Genomic DNA, 23,998 nt, shown 5'->3' with positions numbered 1-23,998 from the left:
TTTTACAAAGCCTATGATAGCTAAAAAGGGTGATGAATAATTGCTTTGCCCTCCATATTTTCAAAGATAAATGTGCTCAAATGATAATGTTGAGAAGTGATATTTAGCAAAATTTATCTCATATGATCCTTACAACAATTCTAAGGGTTAATAATATAATTTACAAGCAAGAATTGTTGTAAGGATCATATGAGATAATATTTGTCAAGCACCTGGCACATAGTAGTCACTTCATCAATGCTTATTCCCTTTTCTTTATTAAATGCAATTTGATAAGATGACAGGATTTTTAAAAAATCTCTTTATATAATTAGATCTAGAGAACTAAGAGTTATAATAGACACAGATGGGACTCTAGCTGAAACTGGCATCAAAATGGAATACTGTGTCCTAATTCTCAGAGATTAACCCTAGTGATGATTGTCTGACAATGTAGGCTTTATTTAGCTGACTTCAAAGGTCTGCCAATATTTGAAACTTTAAAATAATTGCTCTGTTTTGTAATGCTGTGGCTATTAACCCCAGTGCATTTGAGGTTTTTATTTTTCTTGTTCACTGAAGGGTTGAATGCAGAGCTTGTGGACTGACCAAATGGAAAATATTTATCAAATTTAAATGACCACTCTTTTTATTTTACCTCTTGATTTTTTTTTAGCCGTTTGACTTGGCCTACAGAATTCTTCCGGTCAAGATATCAGAAATTGAAACAGTCAGCTATCATAACTGCAATGTCACATTTGATGACAGCTGTGAATGAAATTCTAAATTATTCAAAATAATAACTGACATTTATACAGTAATTTATATAGTGATTGTAAAGGGTGTGTGTGTGTGTGTGTGTGTGTGTGTGTGTGTGTGTGTGTGTGTGTGTGTGACTAAAGACTTGGGTTTATTATATAATTAGAATGCTGTGAACCCAGTTTTAGAACCATGGAGTTGAATGTGGTCATTCAGAGATGGTTCAGTTAGGATACAGTAACAGTTATAAGACTAGAAGTTGGTTTCTTGTTGGATATGATTTGTGGATGTGGATGTTTAGATAAGTAACACAGATACTCATGGTAACTATCAAATAGGTATTGTTAGATGAATGTATGATCTTGTTGATATTCGTAGTCACAAGAGAAATGTCTGTTAATTGGGGAATTGTTAAATGAACTTTGGTAATGAATATAATAGAATATAATAGAATATAATTTCTCGCTCTGCAAGAAATGACGAATGAAGAATTCATGAGAAGACTTATATTAATTGGTACAAAGGTAAATACTTGGAACCAGAAAAATAATACATAATAAAATATAACAATGTAAGTGGAAAGAACAGCAACAAAAATCAAAGTCAAATGCTATATAATTATGACAATAGAAGAAATGAGATAGAGAAAAGAAGAGATGCGAATATTCCTTTTTCCCTTCTCTGTAGAGCTGTGAGACCATGGAGGAAGAATACATGGATACTGACAGATATGGTTGATATTAACAATTATTTCACTGAATTGACTTTCTCCCCTCTTTTTTAATTCATAAAAGATTTCTTAAGATGGCTCTTGTAAAGGTTGGAGGAGTATATTAGGAAAAGCAGGTGATAATACAAGCAAAAGACATCAATAAAAGTTAGAAAAAAAGTCAAATGTTAAGAGAAGCTCTAATAATTATATATGTATTACATATGTACATAATTATAAATATATATAAATGAGAAGTTGTGATTATACAAAAGAGATGAGTTGTGATTTATACAAAGTGGATTTGCTAAGTGTTTTTCAAATCTTTTTTCATCTGAATTACAAAAGCAGAGATTATAAAGTAGAAGCTGTACATCTGGATTTAATTAAAAGATTTGATAGTGACCTCATGGAGTTTTAGTTGGGTAATTAATTCCTATTGGTTTGTCTATGAGATCTAAGAGGTCAAAGGAATCTAAACAAAAACCAGGAAGCCTAGTAGTAAATATGATGAAGTTTCTGTGATTAGAAGAGCTATGTTTGAGCCATCATGATGTAGGGAAAAGATTGCCAAAGTAAGCTAAATTATCATATGACATGTTCTCCCTGTGATAGATGGGTAGTTGCTTCTTATTTATTAAAGATCTTGGCCTTTGTGTAGTTAGCTAAGTGGTATGATGAAGAGAGGGCTAGGCTTGGAATCTGGAAGACCTGGTTTCAAATCTTTCCTCTGATATTTATTTAGTTGCATGATCCTGGCAAATCACTTAACTTCTCTTAGCCTCAGTTTCATCATCTGAAAAATAAGAATAATAGTAGCACCTACCTCTTAGGTCTATCATGAGGATCAAGTGAGGTAACAAACGTAAAGTATTTTGTAAACTTTAAAAGAGTGTAAATAAATTTAGCTATTATTATTAGGATAAAAAACAATTATTGTTATTTCATATATTTGGAGATGGTTCTGCTCCTGATGGTGATATCTACTCACAAGTGTATATGTAGGTATGGCAGAAAAGACCCAAGGTTCAGTCAAACATTCTATCTTCCCTAGGTATAACACTCTACCTTCCTGAGCTCTTTCCTTCCTGGAAAACTTACAATATGTAAGTACAAAGCCAGAAAGGTAGATTTAGGGGAGAGGAATGAGACTGGAAGCAGAAAGACCATTTAGCAATATACTGTAGGATACTAGGAACGAAGTGATGATCATCAAGATTAATGTCATTGAGAATTCTCCAGTTGCCAAGAGGCCAAGGGAAGGAATAGACAAGATTTAACTGAAATTAAGATTTAATTCCCTCTACCTTTGTAGGTCAGCATCCAGTAATCAATTTATAGCATAAGGGAGTTGCTTAAGAGCTCTGAAAAGTTAAACGACTTAAGGGTCATATAACCGATATAATCAGACTTGAGCCCAAGACAGATCTTTGCTACTTTGAAGTAGCAAAAAAAATCATAGTCCTCAGCTCATTTGGGGGATATGTGAAGTTGGCAGTATGATAGAACCTTCTAGATACTTACCTTTTCCCATCTAGGAATGGAAAGTCCTTGGTAGCAGCCTTATATTAGAGAGACAGGATGTGGAAATCTAATGACCAAGCTGATGTAATTTGAGGCTGAGAGCGTAACTCTGTCTTCTGGTTATGGAAAACTGAAGACTTTAATATAATCCTAGTAGCTATCATAACTAGAAAAGTACATTTCCAAGCCAATGCAATTTATAGACACATACCCAAAAGTTGGAGGGCATCCAGAAAAGAGAAATTTAAATGATTTATGAATTCAGATGGTAGAAACTTTCAAGTTTAAAGCTCAGGCAAAGGAAGGTATGGTGATCAGCTCACTACCTTGACAACTTCAAGTTTTCATGATAGAAGGAAAGATAACTTGGAAGAAAGAGAATGAAGAGTTTGGAGAAATTGAAGACTCAAAACAAAAGGCATTCATAGTTCATAGTGAGTAATTAATGTATTTTAATGATAGATTGACTGTCAAGGGGCTATATGCCTTTTGTGGGCTGCTGTGAGTTTTTAAGAGGTGCACTTGAACTGCACAATGAAGTAAGGAATTTAATTTATGTAACAATCAGATTATTAGCTTGCTCTGCAGTGGGGACAGGAAGAATGCTATATAGAGAGAAAATTAAAAAGTGAAATTAAAAGACCTTCCTAGCCCTGGATTTCTGTGGCTCTTATTTAAGAGAGAGAGAGAGTGAGAAAGAGAGAGGGAGGGAGGGAGGTTCAAAAATGAGAGAAATGTTGTCGCCAAGGATTTCAGATTATCTTTACTGGAGACATCAATTATGGTCTGATATTTTTTGTTTCAATTTAATACTCCTTATTCATCTTCCTTAAGCATAACCAAAGATATAATTGCTTGGAAGTAATATATATATGTATATTATTTTGAAGGAATTTATAACTTGTTTAGATAAATTAGGATGAAATATATTACTTTCTGTTTGTAATAACAGTAGTTAGTATTTAAATAGCACTTTATAAATATTATCTCTTTTTATCTTCACAGCAACCCTGAAGATGGGTGCTATTATTATATTTATATTACAGATGAGGAAACTGAAGCAGACAGAGATTAAGTGAGTTACCTACATCCCACAGTCAATGTCTGAGGCAGAATTTGAACTTGGTTCACTGACCCAAGTTCAGATTCATATGTTCTCCTACTCATCTTTGCCCAGGGCTATTAGTGATTGCTTACTCATTTGAATTCTGTACTTATTTTCTTCATGCTAAAGTCTGTTTTGTATGGTAAAGGGAGTAAACAGTGGATGGTATGCTGGTGTCAGAGAACTCAGCTTCAAATCCTATTTCTGTTGCTCACTTGTTGTGTGACACTTGATGCTTCTGGACCTCATATCTCTTCATCAGTAAAATGAGAGGGTTGGGTAACATTGCTTCACAAATCTCTTCAGACTCTATGACCAACCTTAGGATTCCCCTGAATAGTAAGGGCAGCTGGGCTTCGAATAAGAAAGTTCATAAGTTCAAATCTATCTTCAGATTCTTATTAGCTATATGACCTTGGGCAAGTCACTTAATCCTGTTTACTTCATTTTCCTCATCTGTAAAGTGAGCGGGAGAAGGAAACGGGAAACCTGTCCATTATTTTTGTCAGGAAAATCCCAAATAGGGACATTAAGAGTTGAATGTGATTGGAAAATGAGAAAACAACTTAGGTCAAAGTTTTTTCTGGTTAGTAGAGTGATTGCAATCATGTTGGCTAAGCAAAATACTAGAAATGTCCTCAATTCAAATGAATATTTTTTATCTTACTGTGAAAGTCAAAAATAAGATATTGAGCTGTTTTGCAAATCTTCTCTTAAAGCTATGCTTCCTACATCTCTTAAAATTAATCTGGCATTTGTGTCAAAATGTAGGTTTTCTTCTGGACTAGCTAGTTTGGGTTGCAAATGCAGTCTTTTACTTAAACGTAAGATAATGATTCTTAGTTTTGCTGGTGTCACTTCAGATGTCTTTACAACATTTTCCTTTTGTGCAGTTCTACTTTTCTAAAGAGTTTGAAGTGTTTCTGTATTGTTCTACTTATTTATTATAGATTTATTCTATGATAGTTCACTTAAGTCTTACCCATATTTTATAGCAGGTGTTCTTAGTCTGAGGTTCTTGAACACCTAAAAGGTAAAATACCAGGAGACCATGTAATTTGTCTAACATCATACGATAGCTTACTGGCAGGAGGAAAAAAAGTCTTCATATTAAGATTAATTTTTGATGAACTTCAATTAATATCATCTTCCTGTTTCAGTTGGGCAGCAGGGCAGCACAATGAATAGAGCACCAGTATGCAGTCAGAAAGACCTAAGTTCAAATCCAGCTTCTAAAAAGTATTAGTTATGTGATCCTGGCCAAGTCATTTAACTCTGTGACTTTAGATTACTATTATTACAATAGAAGGATTATTTTATATTAAAAAGCATGAATAAATACATACAATATAGTAAAAATATTCAAATACATTATTGAAATATATATATATATATATATATATATATATATATATATATATGTATATATTTTGCTGAGACAACTAGGATTAAGTGACTTCCCCAGGGTCACACAGCTAGTCACATTGGCATAATTCAAGGGAAAACAAAAATTACATTTCCAGCTAACAAGTCATTATAGTAGGCCTAGGAATACTAAATACAAAGAAATTCGCTGAAGTATAAGACATCAACAAATGAAGCCTAAAGCCTTTTTTGAAGTCAGAGGACCTAGATTCAAATGCAGCCTCTGACATTTAGGCCCTTGTGACCTTGAACAAGATATTTAAATTCTCAGGGGGTAAGGTGTTTGATTTATAAGACAAAGAAGTTGGACAAGATGATCTCTTGAGCTACAAATCTTATACGATAAGATTGTATAATTTTAGTGTTGAAAGATCTGGGAATTTTCCTCTTACTAGCTTTATTACAAACAATGGTATATAAAATATTTGGGACAAGCAATTATTTGAGTATTATTGATAAATTATATGTACTTTTACTTTTATTAACCTGATTCATAACATCTGACTAGCCTAGATGAAAGAGAATTGAACTATTTTCTTCAATTATAGCTAGTAATAGGTCAGTGGAATGCTGTATTTAATACCATACATACGTGTCATTGCTCTGTTTCATGTTTTTAAAGATGGATATTCTCGAAGGAAACATAGCATTTATTGTTCTTAAAGAACATATTCCAGTGATTTTGGCTGTTAAAGAAATCAGATTTTTCTTTTCATTTTATTTTTTTTTCTCAATGGTATTTAATTTTTCTAACTACATGCAAAGATAGTTTTCAACATTTGTTTTTGTAAGACTTTATGTTCCAAATTTTTCTTCCTTCCTCCCATCTCTCACCCCTTCTTGAGACAACAAGCAATCTGATATAGGTTAAGTATGTGCAATCCTTTTAAGCATATTTCCACATTTGCCATATTGTGCATAGAAATCAAACCAAAAGAGAGAAAACCCCAAGAAAGAAAAAGCAAACCAATAAAATAGTATACTTCCATCCACATTCAGTCTCCATTGTTTTCTTTCTGGATGCAGATGGCATTTTTCTATCCCAAGTCTATTGGAATTGTTTAGGATCACCATATTGCTGAAAAGAGCTAGGTCTATCACAGTTGATCATCACGTAATCTTGCTGTTACCATGTACAATATTCACCTAGTTCTGCTCATTGTTCATATAACTCTTTCCAGGCTTTTCTGAAATCACTCTGCTGATTGTTTCTTATAGAACAATAATATTCTATTACATTCATATACCACAATTTATTTAATCATTCCTCAACTGATGGGCATCCACTCAGAGAAATCAGACTTTTTTTTCAAGATCATTCAACCTTACAATGAAACAGAATTCATTTCACCAAAATGAAAAGGAAAATTTGCTGGAAAATACCAAGAAGTGAAAAACTTTTACTGGGAAACTACTAAAGCCATAGAAAACAAGCAAACACTATCAAAGATATTTAAGAATTGTAAAGTTTGTTATTAATCCATACAGAATACTATTAATCTAATGGGGTATAGCATTGCCTTTTTGAGGTTGGAAGGACAGCAAGAGTGATTCTCCTCCCCTCCAAAAAATAAACCCAAAACACTTGTTACCCTTTGCTATGAATAAAAAGTGCTTGTAATGAGCAAAACAAAAAGACTGGACTACTGAAAGATGAAACAAAACAAAAACAAGTTTTGCTTACTAAACTCACTCATTTAAAACAATACCAAAATCATTATCAAAGTTCAGATGAGTCTGTAAGATCTTAATATGTTCACCAAAATGTCTACACCATTTTATAGATTCTTTGCTTCCAGAAAGCTTGGAAGTCTTGTCCCCATTGAAGATATAATTAGCTCTGATAATTATTGATGTATGAGAAATACCATTGCCTCAGGATTTTGGAAATTCCTAATAGGAGATGGAATTCTGTAATACAACTTTGCACAAGCCACACACCACAAAACATTATGTAATTTATCTGAGATACAGAGATAAGCATGATTCTGCAGTTTGGAACTTGTCTTATTTAAACGCCACTGAAACTTGGGATGATCAAGGCTATACTGGCAAAAATGGACTACTCCTCCAAAGTATGCTTTTGGGGCAGGGAGCCGACATTCTAATTTCAGTTGTTTTTCAGTTGTGTCTAACTCTTCATGGAGTCCAGCCATGGAGCATTTTGCCATTTTTTTTTCTAGCTTGTTTTTATAGATAAGGAAACTGAGGCAAACAGGATTAAGTGACTTGCCCAGAGTCACACAGTTAGTAAACGATGCTATGTTTGAATTCAGGAAGAAGAGTCTTCCTAACTATAGGCTTCATACTCTGTCCATTGCACCATCTAGATGCTAGTAAAGTAAAATACAGGTTTGTTGCGCTTGTTTAGTCATTTATTATGTCAGACCCTTCACGGCCCTGTATGGGCTTTTCTTGGTAAATTAAACTGGAGTGGTTTTCCACCCCCTTCTTCAGTGGGTTAAGGTAAATAGAGCTTAAGTGACTTGCCAGGGGTAGCAGAACTAGTGTCTGAGGATGAATTTGAACTCTGATCTTCTGGACTCTAGATCCAGAGCTTTATTCCCTGAGCAATCTATCTGCCCTACATTCTAATAGTGGCAGACAAAGTGTATAGAAGAAGAAGAGAAGTAAGTGGGATGATGAGGGAAGTCATGGAGGAATTGATCAACATATATTCTTTCTGTTTCCATTCATTTGATCATTTTGCAAAACTGGAAATCAAGATGAGCAGTGCAAATTGGGAGTTTGTGTGGCAATAGAATGACTAGGGCAAAATGTGAAGTAGAAATCATATAATGATAGTGGTCCATGTGATGTACTCTCCAATATGGGCAGTGAGGCTTTTAGGATGAGATTTACAGAGCTAAAAATAGGAGCTTCCCAAGTAAGAGTACTTAACTGTGCAATGGCCAGGAATTATACTGTCCTGCAAGAGCTGTACCGAATAATGTATTATTATTTTTTTTTAGCATAGTATATCTAATCACTGAAACCTGGACATTTTTAAAAAATTGCATGTGTTTTGCCCATTAACCTGTATGTCATTGACTGAACTGAATCCCTAATCATTTGTGTATTACTCTTTAAAACTGAACTTTTAACTCTAGGTCCCTTATTGGAGATAGTCTGTACTGTACATGTAGGCAATTGATCTCCTTAAGAAAATAACACACTGTTGTATGGAAAATAAATCTTAGTACATTGATAAGATAGTAAGAAATATGTCAATTTAGAATAACCAATGATAGAGAATAGGATTTATTACTTTAATAAGGGACTTTATCAACTTAGCATAACTGAGTCCATTTTGCTTTTAAACTTGCATTTTGCAATTGAGCTGTTTGAATAAGCTGTTTTTTTGACAATAAGAAACACTTCTGTTCTTATAATGTGTATATAGTATATTATATAGTAGTAAACAAAATAGTGTATATATATATATATTAAAATATGTTATGTAGCATAATATAATAAACTCTTATAATCCTAAAAACCTCTGACATTTATACAGACACTTAAAGAAAAAAAGATTACCAAGTAAAGAAATATTATGAACAAATTTGTAGTAATTTTAAAGTAAACTGTTAATCAAATTATGGTTAATAATTTTAGCTAACAGAATAAAAAACTTGCTTGAGATCCCAATTAGTAAATTGTTCCTAATTAGGCCTGCCTTCTATCTTCCTATCTATGTGACTCAAGGGTAATGTTAGTTAGGTAACAGAGATTTAGAGATTTGCCTTAAGACCACCCAGAAGTGAACCTAGTCTTATCAGGTAAGAAAGAGGCCTATTGGATATAGCCTGAAATGACAGAGTGATGGTTTTGTTTTTATGCTTGGGTTAGTAAAGTTTGATTGCAGGCATTGCAAATTATATCTCATTAGTATTTCTGTAGCACTAGTTGGCATATGTAATGATAACCAGGAGCATAAACACCTTACACTATGTCTGCCTCATTTCTGGTCAGCTCCATTTTCTACGGTCTTAAGGAAAAACCTCCCATTAGATGCATCCTTTTCTATACCATCAAAGCTAATGTGTAAGTGCACCACAAAAAAGAAAGGCCATGTTGGCTTTGGTAGTCCCATAGACTAAAATATTGGGATTTTCAGCTGATCCCCAGTTAGATAAGTGTATAGTATTTTCTTGTTATGCCAGCAACTTTCTCTTTATGCTCAATTTTCTCTTCTCTTATTCAGATGACTGGACTGTTTGGTCTGTTAATATTATCAAATTTGCACCAAATGGCCCAGTAATGGCTCATATAATTCATCATTTTAACCCGAAATATCTCAACTGATTTTATTAATAAAAATTAGTAAGCATTATGTTCCAAACTATGTAGTTCTAAAGTGTATCATCTGGCTAACTAGTAGTATGACAATAACATTTACATAGTATTAAAGGTTACAAAGCCTGCACATCTGGTTTCTCATTTGACCCCCATTTTATAGATAAGGAAACAGAAGATGAAGGAGTTACCTAATAAATTACTGAGGTAGTATTGGAAATTCAAGTCTCCCCAATTCTGAATCCAATACTTTGCTACTACCAGGGCTTCTTAAACTTTTTTCCATTTGCAACTCCTTTCTGCCTAAGAAATTTTTATGTGACTCTGAGTATATAGGTGTATAAATAGGCATGCAAATCAAACATTTACTGGTAATAAGTCATAATTTTGCAATTCCCACATTCAAGAAGAGACAAAGTGATGGGTTCCATGTTTTAGGAAGGATGTAAATTAACAAGCTGGTACACATCTGGATAAGTGACCATAATGTTAAAGGACTAAAAATCATACTACCAAAAAATCAATTGAAGGAACTGGGGGTGTTTACTTGTATAAGAGAAAATTTATTGAAAGATAACTTTCATGTCATCCATCGTATCCATTGGAAGGTTTGTCTTGATGTTTTTCTTGGTTTTAGAGCATTAAAACAAGGATCAACGGGTGAAATTTGCAGAGAAATAGATTGAGATACAATGTAAAGATCTGTTTATTTTAAACAATTGGAGAAAGCTTGGTGGCTCACTGGAAAAAGATGGGCCAAGTCAGGAAAACCTGAATTCAAGTGTGGCTTAAAGACACTTACAAATCAAGAGAAGTCATTTAACCTCTGTTTGCCTTACTCCATTTTTGAAGGAAATGGCAAACCACTCCAGTATCTTTGCCAAGAAAATATCATGGACAACATTGACATCCAAGATCCATTAGGTCACATAGAGTCAGACATAGTGCAATAAGAGCAACAGTGAGCTGCTTTAACAGGTAGTGGATTCTATTCTCTAGATATCTTCCAGCAGAGAGAGGTTGGATGACCATTTCTTGAGAATGATGTTGAGAATCCCTGGTCAGTTGTATTTAAAACTCAAGTCCCTTTCAACTTTGGGATCCTATCCCTGTCCAGTCAAACTTTAACTAGGAGGTAATAGTCATATTTTATATGAACACTCTTAGGATATTTCATAATAGAGCCTGAAAGTTGGGATAACAGTAGATAGAACTCAGGAGGACCTGAGTGCAAATTCAATGTCAGACATTTGATACCTACTAGCTATGTGATCCTGGGCAAGTCACTTAACTGATAGCCTCACCCCACCCACCCACCCCCCAAAAATTGAAATTCTACAATTGTCAAATTTTTTTCCAGTCTTTCAAATATTGTCTTAATTAAGCTCTTTCTCTCTATTAAGCATTGTGTGCTAGGCACTGTGGATACAAAAATATAAGTTCAACTCTTAACGAAGATTACATAATTTAATAAGATAAAAAACAAGTATACAAATAATGAAATAAGTGAGTGAAACCAAAAAATGGAAATTTTTAACATAGGAAAGAGAAGAGAGAATTTTCTGCTGGGGAGGGTCAGGAAATGATTTCTAAAAGAGGTAGCATTTAAATTGGACCTTGAAGGATGTTGAGGGTGGCAGGAGCAAAGACATACAAATGGGAGAATAGGAAGAAAATATAGGATAGAATTATCACATAATTTGATCAGAATATAGAATGCATGAAGGGGAACAGTACAAGACACAGCTGATAAAGTAACTACAATGTGAAGGGCTTTAAATACTAATCAGAAATTTATACTTTATTCACTGAGCAATGTGGAATCACTGAAGGTTTCAAGAGACTGACAAGGCTATAATAATACTTTAGGGATTTTACATAGGTTTTTAAGGAAATAAGATTTTATAAATTCCTTTTGTAAAGGAATTATAAAGTGGCACTTTGGAAATTTTATTCCTATATAGCAAATGGATTGCAGAAAATTTAAAAAAATACATTTCAGAAAAAATATGAATTTAATTGAATCTTTTTATTTTAAGACAGTTTCATGCTTGGAATATTTTATTAAATGTTTTAGTGATCAGACTGAATGCTCTGAACTTGGGGATAATTATATAATAGTGATTAAGAGACTAGACTGTATTTAACACTAAAACATAATTCTTTAAAAAAAAATCATTGTTTTCCTAGGCTTAGTACATGTTTAGTAAATGAAGAATTGACTTAAATCCTAGACTGTGATGTGCTTTTCAAAATTTAATCTCTGATAGTAATTGATTTTTCTTGTTATATATTTTTTCATTTAAAAATGTAAAATTCTAGTTTTTAGAGATTTTGGTGAATCATGTTTAAACTCTATTTCTTAACTTTATGGTTCTAAGTTTAATTGTATTGCAGAGAGATTGAATGTCTTTTGTAGTCCACAGTCTTTTAATCATCATAAACAAAATACCTGTGGGAGGACGTTGACAATATATTCAAACAGTGGGTTGGACTCTGACCCCTCTGACAGTGTTGGGTGTTGAATGTTTATTGAATTGAACTGACTGTTTGCGTTCTTCTTTTGGCAGACATGTGTATTGCAACTGCAATTTCCTTTCTCATGATCTTGATCTGTGCAATGGCAACCTATGGTGCATACAAGGTAAACAACTGGAGGGATTGGCTCCCTTACTGGAGCCTCACAATGAGTAAATCCCATTGACCAGTGCTGATCAGCAATAATTTTGTAATTAACAATCTTAGAATTTCCTGAGGTGGTGCTGAGACATTAAACTATTTGCCTGATGTCCCACGGCAATATTTGTCAAACTACAGATGTGGTTTTAAGGCCAACTGGGTTTCTTTTTCTTAGACCAGTGGCATCAAACTCAATAAATATGACCCTCCAGGCCATATATTGCCTTTGAAAACCACAAATTAACAGTATCTAAATTGTATTGTATTTTTCTATTTATTTTGTTAAACATTTGAAAATACATTTAAATCCAGTTTTGGCAGTTTTGTGGGCTGCTTTTTGCCAACAACCCAACTTTGACACCTGACCTAATCTACATGGCCTGTCTCCAAGGTATTTTCCCAACTGTGTAGAAAAACCCTAGGTAATTTTTCTTTTGTTTTCATAAGAATTGTTGAAGGTTTAAAATATATCTAGAATACAGAAGAGAAGTCACAGAGTCATTGATTAAAAATGGAAGAAACTTTAAAAGTCATTGAGCCCAACCACTCACTTTACAGATGAGTAAACTGAGGTCAGAGGGATTAGATGATTTATCCAGGGTCACACAGCTACTAAATAAAGCAGAATTTTAACTTGGGTGTTCCCAATTCCAAATCTAGCACTCAATCCTCTGTTATATTAGCTCCCTCATTAAATTAGAATAATCTTGTTTTAGAGAACTGAAATATTTCTAGTGTTAGTTTGTGCTAGAAATCTCTCTAAGGGTAGAAAGTTGCCCAGTGCTAGTTTTTCTACCAGTAAACATTAAAGACTTTCTCAAAGGATACTATAAAAACAGCCTAGAAATATTTTTTTGTGGTAGTGGTGAGCCAGTTCTAATACTTTGTTTCTTTTCTTTTGTATGTAGCAACATGCTGCCTGGATCATCCCATTCTTCTGCTATCAAATTTTTGATTTTGCCATCAGCACGCTGGTGGCGATCAGTGTGCTTGTTTATCCTAGTTCAATCCAGGAATATATACGACAGCTGGTAAGTCTTCATCAGAACCATGCTAAGCATGTTCTCATCCGGGTAAAATGGCGACTAAAGGGATATTTTCAAATAGTTTGAAGCTTTGTGAGACTTAGTAAGATATCCAAGCTACAGGGGAAGTAGCTTAAATAGATTTTATCTTTGCACTTAGCTGACTCTGAATTACCTGGAAGTTTTGAAGGCTAATTAGCTGAATATGAACTTTTAGTTTCTTGGACTCCATCCTGGGAAAACACGAGCTCCCCAGAGCCAGAGTCTAATAAGCCTGTGATGTTACTACTCAGCAATCATTCTGAAAGCTGATCACCACCTGTTTTACTATGTGAAATTATATCGTTGCTTTGTCAGGTAGAAACTGAGGAGAGTTCTCCATTTACCTTGATGTATTTATCAGGAATGGAAGGAACAAGTCATAAGGTTAGAACTGGTAGCGACCTTATGGTCATATAGTCTAATCCCCCCTCATTTGAAAGAGATGAGAAAGACTCAGAAAAAAATCAGAAAAGTTGAGTGATTTATATCTATAGTCTCATGGATATACTAAGTAGTAAAGCCAGTATTCAGACTTGCTGTTGTGATTCCATGAGGGTAGAAGAGGAGGAGTTTAAATGAGAGGGTATTTCAATAGCAAAGAGAGCAGCAAAGATGGCAGAGGGGACAATGATAAGGGGATGTTGATGTGTAGGGAGTATGGATCATGGTTGTTACAGAATTACAAATTACATAAGAATTATGAATACAGATCATATGACAGAGATTTAGAGCTGAAAGTGGCTTTAGAGATCTGAAAATGATTTAAGGACCATCTCCATTCTATGATGTAGCAACCTTGTTAAACTTTGGTGGGAAAGTCTCATTAGTGTCAATATTTTCTGTTTCTTTTGGATAGGTGTTCTCTACTTTTATAGTGCCAAATGTCACTTCCTCCATGAAGGAGGATTCATGATTATTCTAATTTGGTACCCTCACCAATTAAAATCACCTTTTTGTTTTACTTTGTATCACATTTGTATCTATATACAGACACATACACCACATATGAGTGTGTAAGTGTGTGTGTGTGTGTGTGTGTTGTTTCCCCCAGTGGAATATAGAATCCTTGCACAAGAAGCCATTTAATTTTTATTTTTATTATCCCTAACATTAAGCACAATGCCTGGCACATAGCAGATACTAAATAAATGCCTGTTGATTTCTTTTATTAAATGTTATTTATATTGTTAGCAAAATACCATTCCAGCTGAATTAGGTTACAAAAAGTAATCTCCCTAACTCTACTTCAAATCCTAGAATCAATATCCCTTATTTAATATTTTCAGATACTGATTTCTGACAACTTTTCAATATTGCAAATAAAATGTCCTACTATGACATGTACAGCAAGAGTGCTTTTCAATTGTTTTGGGAGACAAATTAAATGTGACAGCCTTTCATTACCCTTTTACAGTTCATGACATTGCTATATAGTAAGAAAGGACAAACAATGGTTTTATATTGATTCTAATTTTTTCTCTGCAAAGCATTTTTTTTTCAAAGAATATTTGTGGAGACCTGGATCTAGTTTAAAATCCTCTTTTTTTCCAAAATGCTTGGAGCAATGTCTTTTCTTCTTTTCCATATGCCTGATAAGGAATCAGAAAATTTAAAGTATCAGAAGGCCTTCTCACACCCTTGTAGAATTTTAAAGCTGGAAAGAAATTTTGAACTATCATTTAATGTAACATATAGATTAAAAATAGCAATGGATTTGAAGTCAAAGGATATGAGTTCAAATCTGGTACCTACTACCACTATGACCAAATAACTTAACTTCTCTGAGTCTCAGTTTCCTTAGTTATTGGGCAAGGCGATCTTGAAGATCCTTCCAATGTTCATTCAAAGATTTTATGTATTCCATGAAATAATTTGCTCAAGATACACTGCTAATTAATGGATGACTCAGAACTAGGACTTAAATCTCTTGCTTCCCCTTCTGGGGACTTTTGCAATAAAAGTTCATTCTTATTTTCATTGTTCTTCTTCACTACTTAAGAGAGCTGTGATTCCATCAGAATGGGTCCTTTCTTCAAAACAAAACACAACACCTCTTTGCTTTAAGAGAAAGTTTCATGAACTATATAGAAATGTATTGGCTGAAAAGCCAGCCTTCTTTATATTAATTATACTTTCTGGTGATGTCATGAAGATATAGAGATATAGATTTGGGAGGTGAAAAAGAAAGAAAGAGACAGCCAGAAAAAGAGATTTTAGGAAGCAGAAAACTGGAGGATGGGATAATAGATTGTCCAAGTTTGTACCTGACCTTGGCAGAGGACAGAGCATTGTATATTTGTTGCTGGCTTTTGGGGGAGCAGGGCAAGGCAGCTTTGTTTTGCAACATGGTTATCATAGCAAAAGAATGAGAAAAGAGCAGAAATGCAAATAAAATGTGGATTGGACATGATTATTCATTTCTTACTGAAATGAAGGTAGACCCATTCCTGGGGAGGAAAGATATAGGATCCTTCTCTTTTTGCTTTCACACTCCTCAAATATGATGTAAAACTGAATATAATACTCTAGAAGTCACATTTCCCAGTTAGTGTATGTAGTCAACATTTAAAACTCAGAATACTGTATAGACCTTTAGTATGCGTGTGCAACCACAATTTTATGTTAATCATAGAATTATACACTCGGGTAAGGAAGTGTTGTCTAGGACAAGTGACAGGAACAGCAAAGACTTAATCGAAAACTGTATCTTTTTGGGGGGTTCTGAGTATGTTATATTCACTTAGCCTTTGTGAAGTCAAGAAGGCTGAAGATAGTGAAAAGACCTTTAGAAGACACCATTTCTAAAGGTCTTTTCACTATCTTCATCCTTCTTAACTTCTCTGAAATATCTGACATTGCTGACCATTGTCTCTTCCTATGTATTCTTGGTTTTTCCAGCACTTTGCACCTTGGATTCTACTTACTCTCTGTCTGTTTAACTATCTGTTCAGGTTCCTTTTTTTGGGATTGTCATCCATGTAATGGTCACTTACTGTAGATATTCCCTAAGATTTTGTTGCGTCTCAGACTTGAACCCCATTTCCTTTTTCCTCTATGTTTTCGTGCATCAAAATCTGGCCCCAGAAACTCACTACCTGTGTAATCCTGGGCAAGTCATTTAATTCTATTTGTCTCAGTTTCCTCATCTGTAAAATGCATAGAAGGAAATGGCAAACCACTTTAGCATCTTTGTCAAAATAATCTCAGATGAGATTGAGTATAACTGAAAGAACTGAACAGTAATAAAAGTGAGACTCTTTTCATTTGTTCTTTTAAGCTTCTTAGAGGGCACAAGTTCCAGAAGAGGTGAGATCAGCAAAAGGGAAAAGTAAAACTTTTAGAGTGATGCCCTTATGTGTCCATGACAGCCTGGGTTTAGTCCTAATATTACCCAACTCCGTGCAATAATTACTTTAGTTCTTTGATTTTCAATATTAGCAAGTGTAGTAAGTTCAGCCTGTTCTCTTTGAAAGACAATCTAGATAAGGATAGACCTGGCTGATGTCAGGAAAAGATTCCTAACAAGTAGAGCTGTTTAAAAATGGAATGAGCTGCTTTGAGAAAGCTTTCTTTTTAAGGAGAAGCTGAATGACCTCGTCAGGTATTATGGTATATTAGAAATTCCTTTTATGTTTCAGTTGGTCCTTTTCAAATCTCAAATTCTGTGACTTTGTCTATTTGTTTGTCCTATTTGTCATAGGATGTGAGAGAAGATAACTAATATTAAAACTTCAAGGTTTGAGGAGGAACTTGTTGCCAAAGTGAGAGATAATGTAACTGAGAGCAAATATAATATCAGTTTGCAAAAAAGAATTTTTTGCATTCCTAACTTTGGATTTTCTTCTGAGTATATAGTGACTAGTCGTTCAAGTGCTGAGAACTTTTTGTTCTCTGGGTTAACTGAAAGGGTTATGCTACTTGCTATCTATGTGACTTTGGCCAAGTCCCTCAACCCTCCTGGACCTCGGTTTCTTTGTCTGTAGAATCTCAATCTCTTATTAAAATGCTGATGAGATAGGAAAAGTCATGAATTAGAGGTATAAGGAATCTTAGAGGTCATTAGCCCATTCCCTTCATTTTCCAAATTTGTTTAAAGCCAACACTCTTTTCATTGCACTATACTGACTGTCATATATTATTATTTGTCTTAGAAAATAGAGACCACATTTTAACATTAACATATTAAAACAATCATTGTTTTAGAATTTGATGGAGACCTGGAAGTTAATTAGAACAAATCACTCATTTTATAAGAGGAAAAACTGCACTTCAGTTAAGTTAAATGACTCCTTCTAAGTCAGGTACTAAATGATAAACCTGGATAAGCCTCTGATTCTATATTGCACATTCTTTCCATTAGAACATATGTAATATCCAGAAAAACCAGTATTTTGATAAGTTTCAAGTAAATATTATTGGAAATCAAGAGGAGTTTGGAGGCCATAAATCATTCAGGATACATTCATACAGTATTTTTTTTTTTGCATTTTTATCATATGTTAATGACATTGACCTATAATAATTGCATAGAGAGCTCAGATCAGTACTGAACAGCTGTTTGATGGTAAATTTCTGTTTCACAGCTGAATATTATGAAAAGCAATAGGTACAATAGATAAGAGCATTGGCGGCCCTGAAGTCAGGACACTCTGAATTCAAATTCAACCCTAGATACTTAAAAGCTATACGACCTTGGGCAAGTCACTTAACTACAATTGTCTAAAAATAAAATAAAAAAAAAAAAACCCCACCAAACCATCATCTGCTGAGTAAAGTGCGCAGAACCGGTAGAACATTGTACATAGTAACAATATTATTCAGTGATCAATTTTGATAGACTTAGCTCTTCTAGCAATACAATGATCTAAGGCAGTTTCCAAAAGACTCATGATTGTAAATGCTATCAATGTTCAGAGAAAAAACTATAGTGTTAAAGACTATGCCTAAGAGAAGGGGCAGGTCAATTCTCTGAGAGCCTCCACAGCTGTGAATCATAACACTTGAAGGAGTTACAAAGCAGCCTTCACACATGTTCCTTGTGGATTGGGAATGAAATAAATTGGAGGCAGAGGGAAGAGGAGAGAGGTCAGAGAATGCAACTGTCTCTCAGTCTCCTTGTATCATCATCCTCTTCTCAGAAATCCATTCTACAGGTCTGAGTAAGACCTCCAACAGCCATTGGCAGGTGGCTCCCCTATCACAACACTATAGAGTCTGAATGTGAATTGAAGCATACTATTTTCACTTTTTGGTGTTTTTCATTCTTGTTTTTTTCCCTTTTGTTCTGATTCTTCTTTTACAACATGACTAATATGAAATAAGTTTATATGGTTGTACACATATAACCTATATGAGATTGCTTGCTGTCTTGGGGAGGAAGAAAAAGAGGGAAAATATAAATCCAAATATTATAAAAGTAAATGTTAAGACTATCTTTATATGTAATTAGAAAAAATGCTATAAAGTGAAATTTTTTAAAAAGAGCTTATTTTAAAAAAAGACCCATCTTTCCTACTAACCCCTTGGACGATTGAAACCCTCTAGAGGGACTTCAAAGAGTCAGAATGAGACATTTCCAGTATTCTTGGAAGGTGGCATTATAAACATATATATAGTAGGAGATGATTCAGTCATTGGTACAGATTAGACTACCATTCTCCATTTTCACTTTCAATTAATCAGCAAGCATTTATTAAGCACTTATGATGCTCCAGGAGCTGTGGCTGTAAAGACAAAAATGAAAGTCTCTGCCCTCAAGGAATTTGCTTCCTATTTGGTGGAAACAACATACCCATATCAGAGTGTATATAAAATATATATTATAAGGTAAATTGGAAGAATGGAGACCTTATTAGCTCAGGAGAACCATGACACAAAGCTCTTCCTGCAGGAAGTGGCAACTGAGCTTTAAAGAAAAATAGGGATTCCAAGAGACAAAAATGAGAGAGCACAATTTGTATTTCATTCTTTCTCTTCTATTATTTTCAGATGCACTAAAGATATAGGGTCTCTACATAAGGGACACTGTTTCCAAAATGACAGTGGGACCTAGGGTCAGTCAGTAAACAACTAGAAGAAAAAGACACCTGTTTTCTGTGGCTATGGCTAATGGAAAAACAATTTTTAAGATGCCATTCATGTATCTTTATTTCCTTTTTCCTTCCAGGCAAAAATAAGGAAACTAGCTTCTCCTTGTTCTCCCAGTGTTATTTTTATTTGGTCCAGATGGGCCAGAAATTGAATCTTGGTCCTAAATAATAGCTATCAGCTTTAATTAATTGCCTTCTGATAGGAATGCCTGAAACACTGCCCAGAGAATGGGATCTTGAATGATTAATGAGATTCACTAATGAGTTTTTTTTTTTTTTTTTCTATCCCCAGCCTCCTCATTTTCCATACAAGGAAGATATCATGTCAGTGAATCCTACCTGTCTAGTCCTTATTATTCTTGTCTTTATCAGCATTGTCTTGGCTTTTAAGGTAAGAACACATACTTTCCTATATGCTCTAGATAAGGGTTTTCTCATTAATAATCATTACACTTTCCTTCCAGAGCAATTGGTGTCTGTTTTCAAGAACACACTGAGTAATAATTTACTGAAAACTCTTATTTTTCACTAACAGAAAATCCAAGAAGAAAATCCTTGTGACCTTACTCCCTTACAAATAATAATAACAGATAAATGATTATAATTGTTTATTTAGAGTGCTGGACTTGGAATCAAGAAAGCTTAAATTTAACTCTAGCCTTGATACTTCCTAGCTAGCTATATGACTCTCGGCAAGTCATCTTAGTTTCCTTTTTTTAAAAAATGGAGGTAATGATAGCATCTACATCTCAGGGTTGTGGTGAAGGCAAAATGAGATATTTGTAAAGCTGTTTGCATATGTGAAAGTGCTAGATAAATGTTAGTTATTATTTTTAATGTTTTCAAGCAATTCGCATGTATTATCTCATCTGATCCTCACAAGAACCTTGGGACATTTAAGTACCATTATTATCTCCATTTTACACTGAGGCAAAGAGAGGTAAAATGATGTAGCCAGGGTTATACAGTTAGAAAGCATCTAAGGCTGTATTTGAATTTAACTCTTCTTGACTCAGGACTCTATCCACAGTGATACCTATCTGCCTGGCATTTTGGTGGCATTGTAGAGCCCTGGTATATGGAAGACCTGAGTTCAAATTCTCCTCAGGCTATGTGCTAGCTATGTGGCTCAGGCAAAATCACTAATTTCCCAGGCAAAAATTTCCTTATCTGTAATTTGGGAATGATAATAGCATCCATCTATCTCACAGATTTGTTATCAGGATCAAATTTTATAATATATATGAAAAGCCTTTTTTGATGTCTTGCTTATTTTTGCAGATTTTTCTTCTCTTCTTTATTTATAATATTTGTTACAGGGGATGAGATGGAATACAGCTGAAAATCTGGGGGGAGGGTGTTACTTAGGAAATGGTGAATTAGCTTAGAGAAATGGAGTCGTTCAAAGCTCTAATGCCAGTTAGAATGGGGTAGGTTATTAAGTAGTTCCTACACTTTTATCCTAGGTGAGTTTTTTGTTGTTGTTTTTAAAGAAAAAGTGAGAATTTGAGCTGAGCTCTGAAATTTAGAGCCTTTTAGTAAAGAGAATATTGCTAGAGATAGGAAGCCTTGACATTATTTTGTATTTACTCTATTTTGTATAAATTTCTCTTCAACTTTTATATTCCATTTTCTTCCTACTATAATGTAAACTCTTCAAAGTGTCAAGCCCTGGATGATAGGTTATAGCCTATTTGAGAAAACTGAATTTAGAAGAAGGCCCTAAACCTTGAAGCTCTGACTACCCCCATCCCCCCTTCACATTCCATTCTGACACAATGAAAGGATAGCAAAGAAAAATATTGTCCAGGTGCCTGCCTCCCTGACTCCATCCTTCCAAGATTGTCCTGACCTCCCTTAGGACTTGAGTTGTAGCGCACCGCCCCCTCCCCCAATCTCCTGTCCTTGACAAGACATCGAGCTATGGTTCTTCCCTTGTCTCCCTACTTAGGGCTTTGAAGTGTTTCCCTCAAGATAACAGCAGCTGCAAGATGTTAGGCTAACTGCTTGTTTAGCTTCTGTATTCTGCTTGTCTAGCAATTAGTTAGGACTCTCTATGTAAGCCATTTTCTTTGTTCAAGGCCATTTGATTTTGGGTAAACTGAGCCTCATTTGTCCACTGGTTAATAAATTCCACTTTAAATAAATTGGTCTCTACTCGCCTCTGTATCATGGTACTACAAAGGGAAGAGGCTGTTTCATATTGGACTTGGTATCTCTAGCACCTGGCACAAAGGAAGCAGGTAATGCTTATTCAATTGAATAAGATTGAATTAAGGAATTTGGGGATAGAGTTTGGGAAGGTGTTGGTCTTGGAAAAGCATAACAACACCTTTTCCCTGAGATAGGAAGGAAGAAAAAGAGTACAGACAAAAAAGATAAAGGTTGTTTTTTGAATTGTCTATTTTCAACTTGTTTCATGGAGAAATTTTATTGCTCCCTTTTCATGCAAAATTCAATTAAATTTATTAAATAGCTATCATATGTAATCTATTGTATGAGAGAGATACAATGATAAATAAGACATGTTCTATGCCAACAAAAGCTTAATACTTAATCATGGGGCAGAGGCATATGCTCAAATATCTAGAATCCTAAATAATACCTTATAAATATGATAACAGTTTCAACAAAATGTGATATGATATGACATCTGAGCAGGAAAGGTCCTTTCTGATTAGATGGCATTGGAGCAGGGTGATGAGGTCATAAGCTACTCTGACAGTCAACATTTGTCAGCTGAGTGATCTTGGGAAAATTCCCTAACTTCTCTCAACTTCAGTTTCCTCATCTGTAAAAAGGGAAAATTAACATCTACTTTCCAGGATTGTTAAGTAGTAAATAGGAGAATATATATAAAATGCTTTGCAAATACTAAAGCAGTATGCAAATGATAGCTATAATTCTTACTAAGCTTGAATATTAGCAGGTAGATGGAAAGAAACATGGGCAAAATCTCATCTGTCGTATCATCTGCACTATTTCCACAAGGACTATTGGTCTGTTCTTGGTCTTCTAACTAGCATCCTTTCTTGGCTACTCAAGGTACTCATAAACTGACGACCTCAGAATTAGCTCATACTTGAAAGGAGACCCTAGTATAATATTCACAAATGGTTATTCAACAACTCACTAAGATCTCTAGGGAGGGAGAACCCACCACTTGTCAAAATAATCCTGATGGTTAACTCTAATGTTAAGAGTAAAAAGGGAGGGGGCAGCTAGGTGGCACAGTAGATAGAGCACTAGCCTTGAATTTAGGAGGACCCGAATTCAAATCTGGTCTTAGACACTTAACACTTCCTAGCTGTGTGACCCTGGGCAAGCCACTTAACCCCAGCCTCAAACAAAACAAAACAAAACAAAACAACAACAAAACAACAACAAAAAACCAAGAGTAAAAAGGAAGTCTTCCTGGTTCTCTGCATCCTAGTTGAAGAAACTGAAGAATGGCTCCTATTCTTCTCACGAGGTACTACTACTCCCCACAAAATTTACAGCTCTAGCTAGTTTGGTGATGTCCACTAATGAGACTCAGACTCATCTCTCCTCTACCCCATCAAAAAATACCTCCTTACAATTCAACTGTGTTTGTATACACACATAAAAGCTCCCTCAAGAATGATCTTTATTTCTTTCTCATCCGTTGGATTTCAGTTTTCTGTTTTGTGTTTACTAAATGCAATAACATAAAATTTGATTCATCAAACATCTACAAATCACCTACTATGTGCAAAACTGTACTAAATGCTGAGGGTGCAAAGATGAATAATGACACAATGACTTGGAATTTATATTCTAATACAGAAGTGAGACAAGTATGAAAATAAATACAAATTAGACATAAAAGACATTAGACATAAAAGGATCATAAAGGAAGACAGAATGATTCAGAAAAGGAGAATGAAATGTAGGAAGAAGGTAATTAGGGACAGCTTTGTGGAATTTGTATCCAAGGGTTTTAAATGTATTTTTTGTACATACATATACTCCAGTGCTTAGTATTCTAGCTATAGAGCTGGACATGACCTTGGATGCCATATATTTTGTTATTCAGTCATTTTTCAGTTATGTCTGATTCTTCATTGTCATTTGGTGTTGATTTTCTTGGCAAAGATGGTGGAATGGTTTGTTGTTTCCTACTCCAGATCATGTTACACATAAAGAAACTAATGGAAACACTTAAGGGACTTGTGCAGGATCACACAGCTAATTAGTGTCTGAAGCTGAATTTGAACTTAGAAAGATGAGTCTTCCTAACTCTAGATCCAGCATTCTTCTGCTGTGCTGCAGCTGCCCAAGTAGTTTAACCATCTTATTCTAAAGATGAAGAGCCTGAGACACAGAGAGATCAGTTGCTTTGTCC

General features: G+C 34.6%; 1 protein-coding gene across 1 annotated transcript in view; it reads left to right on the top strand.

The window, feature by feature from the left end:
* LAPTM4B (lysosomal protein transmembrane 4 beta) overlaps nucleotides 1-23,998 on the top strand; it is a 107,714-nt gene that overhangs the window by 33,332 nt on the left and 50,384 nt on the right. Inside the window, exons 3-5 of the mRNA XM_074268847.1 lie at nucleotides 12,368-12,441; nucleotides 13,385-13,507; nucleotides 19,925-20,023. Coding sequence (XP_074124948.1) covers nucleotides 12,368-12,441; nucleotides 13,385-13,507; nucleotides 19,925-20,023 — 296 coding nt within the window. The remainder of the gene's footprint in view (nucleotides 1-12,367; nucleotides 12,442-13,384; nucleotides 13,508-19,924; nucleotides 20,024-23,998) is intronic.

This window comes from Sminthopsis crassicaudata, chromosome 1 (genome assembly GCF_048593235.1).
Source record: "Sminthopsis crassicaudata isolate SCR6 chromosome 1, ASM4859323v1, whole genome shotgun sequence".
Lineage (NCBI taxonomy): Eukaryota > Metazoa > Chordata > Mammalia > Dasyuromorphia > Dasyuridae > Sminthopsis > Sminthopsis crassicaudata.
Note: the sequence above shows the minus strand (reverse complement) of the source record. Positions and strands in the feature narration are given on the sequence as shown.